The following is a 13,898-nucleotide window of genomic DNA, read 5'->3' on the forward strand; positions in this document are numbered from 1 at the left end:
CAATTGAAATCACTGTGCTCTTTGCTCTGTCAAGCCTTCACTGTCAGAGTCTCTATATTTTTCCCTCTTCTCAAACAAATGCCTCCACTGTTCCTCCAAGGGATGGATGGGAGGGAGGTCCCTTGCCATCCATGTGGATACCACCTTTATAAAAGAGGCACGTCACCTTACCAAGCAGTATATCAGAATGTTCACGGAAACAGGAGAGTTTGGAAAGTATCTGCCTACTGAAGAGTAGGAAGAGTCCCTTGGTTAATTCACCAAAGTATTTATCCTTGTGCCTGGCATATGTTGGGTGTCCCTGACAGGAAGCAATGGTTTAAATACGATTTGAAGCAGTATCTAGGAAAGGGCTTGCAGCCTGCGTCTATGGTGAAAGAGCAGAACTGAGTGCCGACTCAAGAAGAAATGAGTTACTACGGACAGGACAGCAGGTTTTTCTTGCTTCAGAGGATAGCTGCTCTTAGGAATCGGAGGCTGTGAACAGGAAAGAGGGGCCTGGAGCCCTGCTCTAACCCCTAATTTTCTTTGTCACTCCCCTGCTCTCAGCTCAGGACCTGCCTTCTTATTTGTAAAGCGACTAGTGTTGCTTGTGAGAAGATGTGTCAGGGCTCTTGGTGTCTGTCATGTGGTACTGATTGAATATGAACTTTTGAAAGCAGAAATACTGCTTCCAGGAAGTCATTCATATGGTATTCCTTGACCTTGGGATGTGTTATGGGTGGACTTATTCTGTGATGATTTGTCAGCCCACGCACACCCTGTACTTCAGTGAAACATTTTCTTCACAAAATCTTTGAACAACAAAGACTACCATTTATGTATTTCTCAAGGTCTTATGGACTAGCTTTTCCTCGTATATATTAATTGATCCCGTCACCTGCAATTGCCCCCTCTTATCCTCTTTTTGAAGTTTTATTTCAGAGAAAGGCTGTACTGACAATGTTGAATAAAGGATTTACCCCTAATTTTATCGAATCTGCATGTAAGATGTCATTGCTGGGTTAATATGGAGGCTGGCATCTGAGAGTATGTGGTTGTGGAAAGGCTTCTTCTCTTTCTGCCTGCTGTGAGTTGGACAGGAATATAGGAATCTTTGGTATACAACAATCCACACACTTCTCTATGATGTCCTAGTAATTAGGACTGAGATTTATTCTAATTTCTAACTATTGCATTCCTCTTAATTCAGATCAACAAATTCAAAACGAGGGCTCCTGTAGTGCTTGAAGAGAGAAGAAAAGAGCTGCCTTGGGACCCGAGTTATCAGCTTTGGCTGTCTGTTTGGCCCTCTCTGCTCTCTTTTCACTAATGCGTGAAGACCTGAGTCCTATTCACAGTCTAAAGCCCGTCAGAGCCAGCATCCTCTTCTTGGCTGCTTGCTTGCACATGGTGTTTACTTTGCATGATTTCCTATCTCCCTTTTGCGTGTGCAAGGAAGAAGTATGGTGATTGATTTGTGCTGAACTATTTCCCTTCCTACCTTGCTACTGTTGTGTCACAAATGGTTAAGTCAGTTCAAAGTAGGACACAATTACTGCATGAGTAAAGTTTCCCAACTCTGTTCCTGGGTTATTGAAGGACTTATACTCTGTGTTCCAAATCTTTTCTGCCAAATGTCCTCTGTCTAAAATGTCCCCGTGTAGGCTTAAATCAACATTTACTTCTAGAGTTTATATTTATGGGGTTGTAAAGGGAAGAATTGGAGATACCTCGGTGTGTAAGTGACATCAACAGATTAAATAAACACAGAGTCAAGGAAGGCTTTGCTAGCTTGGAAAGAAAGACGTGAGAAATGGATAGATGATGTCATGTTGGACTGAACACAAATGGGACTTACTTCTCTATGACCTCTACATCTTTAATTTAATGAAATCCTTGATGCAAATGGTGTCATTATATAGTGCTGACCTTGACTCTGTTTGCGTTTCTGGGAGAAAACTTTCCCTGCAGATACGGATGGAGGACTGAATTCAAACACAAGGGAACACAGAGGAAGTGCCAGGAAGATTTCTCATTGTTACCCCCCAAAACTATTTCCTACCAAGTATAGCCAGTTCACCAAGGATAGTGCTTGGAGTTGGCCAGCTGACATGTTGCTTACACATACTGTATCTTCTCTCCTTGGCACACACCTTCTCATAACTCATACCTCTGTCTAAAATGTCCTCAGCCTAGCCTCTCATGTGTGGTTAGCTTTGAGGTGCTATTTTCCACATCTCTCTCTTCCCACCTAGCAGCCATCCTCTCTTCCTTTCCACCATATATCATGGATAATGTGCCACCACAGCTGAATCATCAAAGACTGCCACTACTTGCAGATACCCTTGCACCTCCACTAGTCTGTGATCTTCTGTAGATTGGAGCCAGCATGTAGCACGGGACTGTGTGTAGGGAAGGATTGTGGGTGTGCTTCTACACTGTTCAGTTCATAGGTAGTCCCTCAGCATGCAACCATGCCTTCAGAGATAAAACATTACAGAGAAACAAGAGGGTCAGCCACTCATCCACCCACCAGCAAATCTGTGTTCTGCCCATACCAACCACTGGACCATGAAGATGAGTATAGCACATATCCTTCTCTGGAGTTGCTTGTGGCTCACAAGTGAAGACAGGAAAAAGAATGGTAGTTCTAGAGCATTGTGATCAATACCAAAGTGCTAATCCAGATTAAAAGAGAGGGTGGAAGTGCTCTTAAAGATGTGTAAAGAACGTTTCGTCTAAGACCAATACTCTTATCTCTACCAAATTTCCCTCACGCAGTTTTGATGAACCTCCTAAGCATTAATGTTTTGTAAGATGCTCAATGCACCTGTCAATTCTTTTCTACTTTTAAATGCATCAATAGATATGGAGGTGCTCGCCCATCTCTGGCTGTGGCCTGGCCAAGCCCTGCTCTCCATCATTGGTGTCTCTAGCAGCTCAGGTCCATCTGGGTTTTCATTCTATGCAAAGGGAAGCCAAAGGACAGTGTCCCCGAATCCCTATGATGGTCATCCAATTTGATGCCTGTCACCATACTCTTCTCTCTGTCTTTGGCCTCATGGCATTTACACATCAGGAGAATCCTTTTTGAGACGTCCCTGAGTTTCTAACTACAAAATTCAGGAAGATAAAGTAAAGTCATTGAGCTGGAAGGAAATTTAAATATAATTTGCTCTGTTGGCTTTCAAACTGGAGTGCCATTGTTCACTGACATGAAAGGGTAAGAAGAAAAGTTCCACAGAAGATAAACGGATCTGCTCTCACTAAAATGGGTTTGGAGACTGGAGGCTCCATTCACTCTCCCTGAAGACACCTTCTGCAGATTCTACATGAACAATTCACCTAGACTAAGTCGGGGCCCCTCTTTTCGATCAGACAGCAGCAGTGAGGAAGTGACTTACTTGGTCATGGTCACTGTGAATACAGCCTGTGGTCCCCAGCTGCTCTGTGTTTTTTGACAGCCCCACCCCCACCAGCTATTCTGAAATGAAGGCACAGGTGCAGAGCAGAGGGCTCATCTGACTCAGGAAGGGCTGGGAGAGATCAGACCCTCCTTCAGCTCATCCTGCCCCAGGAATCAGCATCCTTGCTAGCCCGCTATCACTAATGCACACAATGTGAAATTGTGGAGAATCATTTGCCAACATTCTTATCTCCACTGGCACAGAAGTGAGCTTGCTGGAGAGCTGCGAGGTGTTGGAGTATTGTTGTTTATCCACCACACATCCCTCGGCTGCTTGCACAGAGACTCAGAAAGGTTGCACACATAAATTCACATAAATTACCTTTAGAAAATGTCAAAATTAAAAGTGGATTTTTATTTTTGGGGACATGCCTGGTGAATGTTAACCCCTTCGTGTAGGTAGCCGTGCCAACAGTGGGAAGCACAGTCAACACCTTTGAGTGCAGCACAGCACAGCAACAAACATTTTCTCTCTCCTACCACCTACATAGCAACCTGTGAAAACGAAAGAGTTCTACTTACCAAGCTAAAGACGTTTCTCAGGTCTAAGTCAGACCACAAGTATTCTCTGGGGTATGATCCTGTTGTCCTAGGATGTATGTAATTTGAATTTTATTGTCTGTATTTAACTTTTTAAAATTTAATCATTCACAGGTTCTCAAGAGTCACATAGTCTTTTCGGGCTTACGTTTTCTTATGTATTGCTCAAATCTGTGCACTGTCCAGAATTCACATTCTATGTTATTTCCATGTGTGTCAGTATTAAGGAGTGGCATCTTTAGTAGGTAACTAGACCTTGGGTTTTGGCTCTTGAAGATCATATGGCTGAAGAAAGGGCTGGAGCTAACTAATCAGACGCTTTCCCCATTTCTGTCCCTGGTGCTATGTTAGGACACTGTTGGGTCCCTTCTCAAAATGTAATACCCACTTTCTTCATCTTGGACTTCCCACCTAGAACAATGAGAATCGTTTCCTGTTGTTCTTAAGTTATCCAGCCTCGGGGACTTTGTTATATCAGATTGAATGGACTTATACAGTGGTAGGTGATATTGATGAGAGCTGGTACTGAGGAAGCCTGCCTTCCCAAGGTATTAGGGGCCAGTGAAGAGCCTGGGCTTTTCAGTATTAATTTCACACTTAGATATTAAAGATACCCATGTCAGGCTTTTTAAAAAAACTGTACATAACTTTATAAGGTAGAGTAATGGGGAGAGACAGTGAATGAGAGTTTATGTGGTTGTGTAGCTTCACTAAAATTTCAGGCAGTCCTGTTATCTAGGTAAGGGTTCTCAAAACACACCTGCTCTAGCCGCCAGAAAAGACCCGTTCTGAATGAGCTCTAAATTACACCCATCTCTGGTTAACGTCAGTCTTGTGATCAGAACTATGACACAGTTTCTCACACACAAAGTGTTTTGTTATTTACGTGTTCATTTATTTATTTGTTTATTTATTCCATCGAACTCTTGGGAGAGGAAAATTTCCCAAGAACTTTTGTTATGTTTTTGACTCAAGTCCTGGCCAAGCAAATGGGGCTGGTTACTCCTTTTTTTTTTTTTTTTAGCTAGTCTATTCTCACAGTAGCTTTCCATTCATGTCTCTGAGAAACAAATGTGTTCTGGGATCAACATCCTGCCTCTACCTTTGATTTTGGAAGAGAAAGAAATGATTATGTCTGATTATATAGCTTCCATACAGGATAGAACCTCCAGGATGTGATGGAGTTTCTGGAGTAGAAGAAGGGGAAAACACTCTGGGGAGGACGTTTCTGACTCTAAAGATTAATATTGGGAAAAAAATGAGCAGAACATTGAACGAAAATAGGAACAGTTGGGTGTAGATTTGAGCCAGACAATCATATAATATCAGTGGGCGCAAGAACCTCTTGCATTTGAGGGCCTTGCCATTGTAATAGTATTGCTAATAAAAGTTATGAGTTGAGGCTAAAGATAAGGCTCAGTGGTTAATTGCACTTAGAGGACCCTGGTGTGATCCCCAGTATTCATAAACAGCTATAACTCTAGTTCTCGAGGGACTGATGCCACCTTTTGGCCTTGGTGGGATCCTACACACATGTGGTATGTACGTATTCATGCAATGTTACACACATGTGCATAAAAATAAAAAGTAGTTAAAGTTAAAAAATATGAGCCTATAACTTGAAATATTTTGATATTCAAAATTTTTTACTTTTTATTTTTTTATCTTATGTATAGCAGGTTTGGGGTATGTTACACAATTTACTTATTTTCTGATATGACAAAAAAATCAAAGCATTGTTTTTATCCTAAAATTTTTTTGATATTGAAAAGAATGCAAAACATGCTACAGAATCCTAAAAGCTCTTTGGACCCTGAATTGGAGGAGTAAGAAATGCTTTAGGGTACAGCAATGACTTACTGTGGAAAAACTGCTGATGAGTCCTGCTTCATGGAGGTATATCTCCAATCCTATGGCTGCCAGAGGGCCTCCATTTTACCAGGGCCTTTTTAAAAGAACTCCTTCTCTGTCTCCTCCTAATTTGTTCTTCTTTGGTTGTGGAACTCCAGCCAGATACGTGACAGGCACATTCTGAACTTTGGCTAAATAACACTTATTATAGAATAGGAAAAGGCAGAAAACTGGAGACATGAAGATGAGGCTGTGGAAGACTGGGGCCATGGAAGATGGGCTGTGGAAAATGAGGGCTGTAGAAGATGGGCTGAGAAAAATGAGGCAGTTGAAGATGGGGTTGTGGAAGAAGATGGAGCTGTGGAAGATGGGGCTGTGGAAAAGGAGAACCATGGCTTCCTGTTCTGATCCCAGAGGCTGCATGACCTTGAATGAGTCCTTCATTTCAGCAGTTCTGTGCCAGTGTTTACAAAATGAAAGAGCTGGAGCAGATGATAATCCTCTACTTATAATTTATACCCTACATGATCCTGAAATACTAGAAAAAGCCACAGAGAGAATAATTGAAGTTTTGTATAGAGACAGTTATACTTAGACAAAGATCTAGAAGTAACTTCTCTGCATATCATATACATACATATTTATGTATACACACACACACACACACACACACACATATACATATGTGAAAATTAGCTCTGATTTTTTTCTAACAACTGAGAGATTCAGAACTTTTATTATCTAACCAAAGGAAAAGTAGCATATTCTTTGGAAACTGCTTGGCATTTATTTCTATATGTGTTTCTTAGTTACATATATGGCAGTAAAATTACTTAATCTTTGGAAATCTCTTCTAATCCCACTGCTTCAATGAATCTGAATCATCTTTTTGCAAAGGCCAGTGGCTGCTTTACATTTTTCATTTGAATTTTTTCCAGAGCCCGTGTTCTCTGTTCTCATGTTGCTGCTCTACCTTTTGAGATTTTATTTTTCATGTCTGTTGGTAGATGTCTTCGACTATTAGGTGTTGTTGACAAGCCTTAACTTACCAGGGACCCCCAAGTAAACAATGTAGATCCAGGGATCAATGTAAAAGCAAGAGGAATGTATTGTTCCAGCCCACTGGTGTTATCCTGCACCCTAAGGAGAAGTGGTGACCCCGGGTGGCCCAGTCAGTGAGTTTTTATACAGTTTCTAGGGGCAGAATCGAACATCAGCAACTAAGCACAATGTGATTGACAGAACAGTGTGACTTTTAAACTGATTGGTTCTTAGGGAATGGGGAGGCAAGGGGGTCCCTTATCTGCAGGTGGTTAACAGTCTGTCCTAAGGAACCTGTCTATGTGCTCTGGGCTTCCCTCATCTGCAGGTCCGGTCCCCCTGTGGTTTGAGGAATGTAATTATCCTCTCCCTTCCAGAGGAGAGTGGCGCCTATCTACTCTATGACCTTTCTCTTCCAGGAGGGAAGGGGTCTGGTGGAATTTTCCAAAGTTCCTGTGCTGACCTCTTCAGTGTTTAAGTAGTTCCACCCAGAATAAGCAAGCAATATCGTAAACCTTTCTTTCTTAGGTGAGATCTTCACTGCACAAATTCCCGGGAGGAGATTTAGCCGACAGTGGCTACCACATCACGATTTTTTTCTAAGCCGTGGATACTTACCTCTCTATAACATTGTGCTGCATCTACTCGAGTAGTAAAGGGTGAGATTAGTCTATTAGGACACATCAGAGAGTGATGATCCTTTCCAGTTCTTAGTGGCTCTCTCTATAAGTCCATTGCCATGCAGAATTTGCACCGCAGAAGCAATGAGCCCTTTGATTTAGGCGGGAGTTGTCGTGGTGTTGATTTCTGTGTCTTTACTACTTCAGTGTATACAGTGTTTCTAAGCAGTGAGGAGAGGACTCTTCCTATTGACTTGGTAGTTGTTAGGGCTGAGGAACCAAATGAGATGCCCTCCTCTACCTTGAGTAGGGAGGCTGTTGAAGAATTTTATTCCTTGACCTTGGAAATATCCCCTGATGGTTGCTGAGCACTTCAGTTCCAACCAAGAAGGCTGGCTGAGCTTCCAAGGTTTAAGGCTTGAAGAATGCAAATGGAGCTGAGAGTTTCCTCAGTTCCTGGATCTCAGACAGTTCGAGAGAGCTCAGAGTGCTGCCTTCCCCAAGTGTTTCCAGAGAAGACAGCCTGGGGGAGAGGAAGTGGTGCTAATTAAATCCTCCCTCTGTTTTCCAGGCACAGGAGCCTTGAGCAGATGTCTGTTGTTAGTGTGTTCACAGAGTGCACAAATACAGAAGCAGGCTTCCCTTCCCAGTGACACAAACCTTCCTTCATGAGAACTTTGGAAATGCGTTTTCTTCCAACACCCACTGTAAAGGAGGTGCCAACCCGCGTGCATAGAGTACAGAACCGCTAGCAAAGCCAAAGTGCACTTCTGTTTCTTGGTCTATCTGCCTCTCTCTGTCTCTTTCTCTGTCTTTTTGTCTCTGTCTTTTTCTGTCTCTCTGTTTCCCTCCCTCCCTTGCTCCCTTTCTCCTTCCCTCCCTTCTCCTCTCCCTTCCTCCCTCCTCCTTCCCTTCCTTCCTTCTTCCCTCTCTCCCCCTTCTTCTGCTTCTCCATCCCTTTTATTCTCTAAGCCCAATTTCAGCCTTTGTGTACCTACCTTTAAAATGCCTTGTGACTAGTCAAGGAAGGCCTATGGCGGGCAACCTGGACTCAAGAGCATGTCCATAAGTACTGCCAAGTATGTCTTGGGTGGTATTTCTCTACTCTGTATCCTCAGGGGGATGTGTCCAGAGTAAACAAGACTGTGACTGACAGGGTTAGGAGGATCAGCTAACACAAACTGGAATGGGAGCTGCATAAGGCAATCCATAAGTTTAACCAACTGTACTTTCTACTGAATTCATCTCCCTCAAAGTGACATCCACGGTTGCCAGAGATGGTTCTGTTTACTCCTACCACCCTGACACAACTGCTAATAGCTTCATCTTAAGCTAAACTGCTTGGATTTAGGCAATGCACATGTGTTACTTTAGGTGGAGAGATGTGAACGAAGTCTATTTACCTCCAATAGGGCGTGGACAGCTGACCAGATAAGTCATTCCATGCAAGTCTACTAACTTAGTGAGGTCTATTGGGATGATTGCCTATAGCACTACAGGCGGCGAGGTTTTACTTAACAGGAGCATAGTTGATTCAAAGGCAGCTGCATCATCAAAGCCCACCCTAACTGGAAGGTGCCTCCCCAGAGCTCTCTGCAGAGCTTGTAAGCTGCTTGGCTGGCTGGAGGGTCCGGTCCCCTCCCCCAGTGTTGTTCCTGCTTATAAAACCTTGGCTAGGAGCCTTGTGACTCCTGTAACTTGCTGAGCTTCCTCAGCCTTGGCTGTGTGAGCTTCTCTCCTTCCTCCCACAGACAATATTTCAATTAGGAGGAAAGGGCTCTCTACAACGCTGTGTGATCATGCTATTTTTACCTCTCTTGAATGTTCTGGTTTGTCTCAATTTTAAAGGGTGAAAATATGCTGGCAAACTAGGCTTCCCCCACCCCACTCTCTGGCATTTCAGAGGAACTGAGGAAATGGAATTAAAGCTGCCTTTTAGTTGATTAAGAACACAGAGGCAGCTCTGAGACGAAGACATCACTCTTAATGGTGAACTTAGGCATGAAGCCTGCTTCTAGGACACATTAGTAACTGGCCTCCTGTAGGGATGACTGGATGACTGAACAGAGTTCCTAGGCATAGGCAATGTCCCCGTGTGGCTTTCTTACTCTGCTAGAAAAGAGATCACCAGATCGATCAGGCAGACTTTTTACAGGTCTGCATGTGCCTTCTATTTTGTCCTTATAAACAAAGCAAAGAAAAACAAAATAGTACATTTCACAAATAGAAATTGTTTTTATTTAAATGCTAAATGATTACTTTCTTAGCATCCAGGGACACAGAAACTGAATTGAGAAAGGTAACCACAACATCATTATGAAGATCTAACTACTTTTAACATTTTATATTTTCAGTTTTAAATAGTGGACATTTGTATATGTATACACATAGGAAAATACCTGTGTGAAATTTCCTTTCTTTCTCTATGAGTGATTTTAAGACAACTGATCAATAGAACTCATGTGTGATAACTTTCTTTTTCTATAAAAATAAAAATATATTTTGAACATCTTTCTATGGTAAAGTATATATTCATATTTTAAGAGCTGCACTGTATTTGACATACATTTCATTTGTCCAGTGAAGAATCCTTGTCTTATTTAAATTATTTTATATTAAATGCAAGGTTGTAAGAATGCTTAACATTGCTATTTATTACATACAGTATTTATCTACTAGACATAATGGTGTTATCAAAGAATGTAATACAAGGTTTTCAGTATGTGTATGTATCTTTGGAAAATTTTCTGAACCATTTCCTTAAAATAAAATGTTAGAATTAGAACATTCGATTTGAAAATATGACAGTTCCAGGTGGTTTATATCCTATTAGTCAGTGTTCTGTTGCTGTGAAAAGACATCATGGCCATGACAACTCTTACAAGAGGCAGCATTTAATTGGAGGTTAGCTTACAGTTACAGAGATCTAGTCCATTCTCATCATGGTAGACAGCATGGGAGCACACAGATATATATGGTGCTGGAGAAGTGGCTGAGGGTTCTCCAGCATATCCACAGACAAGACGGAGAAAGAGGTAACTCACTTGGCTTGGATTTCTCAAACCTCAAAGCCCACCCCCAATGAGACTTCCTCCAACGAAGCCACACCTACTCCAACAAAGCCACACCTCCTAATCCTTCTCAGGTTGTGCCACTCCCTGGTGGCCAAGCATTCAAAAATATGAGCCTATGAGGGCCATTCTTACTCAAACCACACACATTCTCACACCACTCCCTGGAGCTGATGAGGAGATACATTCTTGTTGTTTTTCCCTCTTAAATACAAACCAGGTAGGTAGAGTTTTAGACAAAAATGCCAGGGAATCACAAAGATAAATTACTTGGCAATAATTTCATGCTACATTTCCTATGTTCAGTTTCTGTTCCAGTATTAAAGTTGAGGAAAAGGGGAGATTCACAGCCTCATTTTCTCAGTCCTGAGAGTCTCTACTTCCCTTCCCTGGTAAAGGCCCTGCATTTAGATGACAGTGCTCCTACACTATCCACTGGTGCCTCTGTCCAATTCAAGTATGACTGTTTCCATTTTGGGAAGATCTTTTGCTCCTTGTCACCTGTTTTTCCTCAGCCAGGATATGGGTGGGATGCTTTATCATTTGATGAAAAGATTATTTCATTGTTTTAGGCTAAAGAAATGTCAACAATTGGGAGCTTTGAAGGATTCCAGCCTGTGTCTCTGAAGCAAGAGGAAGAGGACCAACCCTCCGAAAATGACCACTTGTCCACAAAGGATGGGAATTCAGGCAAGGACCCAGGATCAAGGAGGATTTCAAGACAGCAGAGTATGACTAAAGCAACACTGTACCCCAATCCTTATCGCCAGCCCTATGTTTCACGGAAGTACTTTGTTACACGGGTAAAATCATAATTTCAATTCTATTCAAAATTTCTTTTGAAATCTTACCACTTTCTCTGTATTGAATTTGATCAAGGGTTACATCTTATAAACCTCTTTTAATAGACACCATGATCCTCATGTAGTTATCTTTATTCCCATTGTATGGATGAAGACTATAAACTTCAGACAAACCAGACCCGTCAACTTTTATATCTCAGATAGCATCAAAGAGATTCAATTCCTGTGGCCTTTGTATTTTGGCTTCACTCGTACAGGTATGCAAAATCTGGTCTCTAAGAATTAATGCTTAATATCTAGAGAACATGAACTATAGTAGCTAGAAGGTAAAGCTGTGACCTCGTCGTTTTAGAAAGACATAGACTGTTAAGTAGAATGTGCTTCGGAGGCTGAGCTGAATCTCAGGATGGATGCTAGGATGCTGGTTTTATTATGGAAGCAAAGGTTTGAAATTGAAACTCTGTCTGCAGTTGCAGTGTGGGGCTCAGAGTTCTTACCTGAACATTGAATCCAGAAAAGTAAATGGACAAGGCTTACATACCAGCGTAAAAGGCTACTCTAATTTATTTCTAGCATTTGGATCAAGTGGAGAGTACTTCATGGATTTATTACTTCTTTGTTGATTGTTTTTTATACTTACTGATCTTTTGCAGTTCTCTTAAGTTCTTATTAACACAACAGCCATAATCTAGTGGAGGAAAAGTACAGGACCAGAGTATGACATGACAATACAGTTTTCATGCATACACGAGGCACCTTTTTGTTGACAAAACCTTTTTCTGTGTGTCTCTGTCTCTCTGTCTCTCTTCATTTCTTTCACATGTGGGTGTGCTTTTGTATATCAGGGCAGAGGAAAACATTTGGAAGTTGATTATCATCTTCCACTCATTGAGACAGGAACTTTCTTGTGGAGTTTTCATCTACTATGATGCATACTCCAGACTAGTTAGATTGAAAGCTTCTGGCCAATTCTCTCATCTCTACATCTCACCTCACAACAAGAATGCTGGAGTTATATATGTGCCCCACAGTATTGAGATTTGTATGTGTGTGTGTATATGTGTGTGTGTTTGTGTGTGGTGTGTGTGTGTGTGTGTGTGTGTGTTTGGTTTCTGGAGATCATGATCAGGTTCTCTGATTTGTGTATCAACTTTTATCTTCATCTTTTTGGCCTTTCAAAATATATTTTCCAGTCCAATATCATAAATAAGTGGAGGTTAAGAATTTGAGGCAATTTATAAACCTGAATGAATTCTGGTTTAGTGACTTTAAATATATACTTTCATTTAAGATAAAGTTCAAACTAAAGCAACTGAATGTGTTAGTGGGTATGAATATGTGTGTGTTTAAACATCACGAAGACTCTTATGTGCAAGGCACTTTGGTAGGTGCTATGTTATCTGTGTTTGTGTGAGTGTTTTTGCATATGTCAAGCATATGGTCTGTTTTCCAAAATATGTGAACTTTATTGAATATGCAAAGTTAAGTGGAGATGGAACTGCAAATGAAATATAAGCACCCTTTGGAGTTTTAGGATCTAGATATGGAAGAAGTCATGGTTTGATGGAAATGTACAAACCTGAGCTTCAGCATAAGGTCCTGGTGATTGGAGCTGGTCCAGCTATGAAAGCAGGATGAACAGTCTATGTTCAGATCTTTGCTTTGCTTCTCATGGTAGTTAGTCCTGAAGGTGGCAGAGGTTGACCAGTTGGCTATCTACAATAGGAACAGGGAATACCGTCATGGAAAAACTGAAAGAGTTCCTCTTGACAAGGAGAACTCATGAGGAAAAACTGACCACTGCCACCAACCTCTACCACCATAATCTTAATGGAAAGTCACTTTAAGAAGCAAGTGCCTTTGCCAATGAACTGTGTATAGGAGAATCTTAGGGATGAAGTCAGACTGTAATGAAAGAAGATGTTGGTAATTATGCTGCCCCTTGCCAGCAAGCGAGCCAGGGCAGTAATTTTCTTAACTGTGCTGTAGTGCAGAGTGAATTGAATTGATCTTCAATAAGTAAAACAATTGGTTTCATGTTTGTCTTTTAAAATTAATTTCTCTGTGCCCAACTCCCATTTGGAAACATACAGGGAAATCTAAATCATATAGTTCCTGTTTAGATGAACTGACACAGTCCCAAAGCTATTACCTGTGTCAGTAGATATTTACAGCTTCTCTTTAAGAACTATGGCCCCGTACTACACAGTGAAGCAGGCAAGAGAAACCATACTGTCTTTGTCTTAAGAGTAAACACACAGGAGGCTGGAGAGATTACATCATAGTTAAAAGCACTTGTTGCTTTTGCAGAAGATCCAGGGTTGCTTCCCAACACCCACATGGTGGCTCATAGCCACCTGCAACTCCAGTTCCAGGGGATCAGACATCTTCTTCCAGCTTCCACAGGCAGCGGGCACTCACATGGTGCATTTCCATGCAGGCAAAAGGTTCATATATGTGAGATATAAATATGCATTAAAAAAAAGTGAACAAGTGTCAAGCAAATGAGGTCACCTGAGCCTAG

General features: G+C 41.6%; 1 protein-coding gene across 1 annotated transcript in view; it reads left to right on the plus strand.

Annotated features, from left to right (window-relative positions):
• Tprg1 (tumor protein p63 regulated 1) overlaps window positions 1-13,898 on the plus strand; it is a 132,106-nt gene that overhangs the window by 18,690 nt on the left and 99,518 nt on the right. The window contains exon 2 of the mRNA XM_021210079.1: window positions 11,144-11,374. Within this exon, the coding sequence (XP_021065738.1) occupies window positions 11,153-11,374 (222 nt within the window). The 5' untranslated portion in view covers window positions 11,144-11,152. The remainder of the gene's footprint in view (window positions 1-11,143; window positions 11,375-13,898) is intronic.

Source organism: Mus pahari, chromosome 12, assembly GCF_900095145.1.
Source record: "Mus pahari chromosome 12, PAHARI_EIJ_v1.1, whole genome shotgun sequence".
NCBI classification, from domain to species: domain Eukaryota; kingdom Metazoa; phylum Chordata; class Mammalia; order Rodentia; family Muridae; genus Mus; species Mus pahari.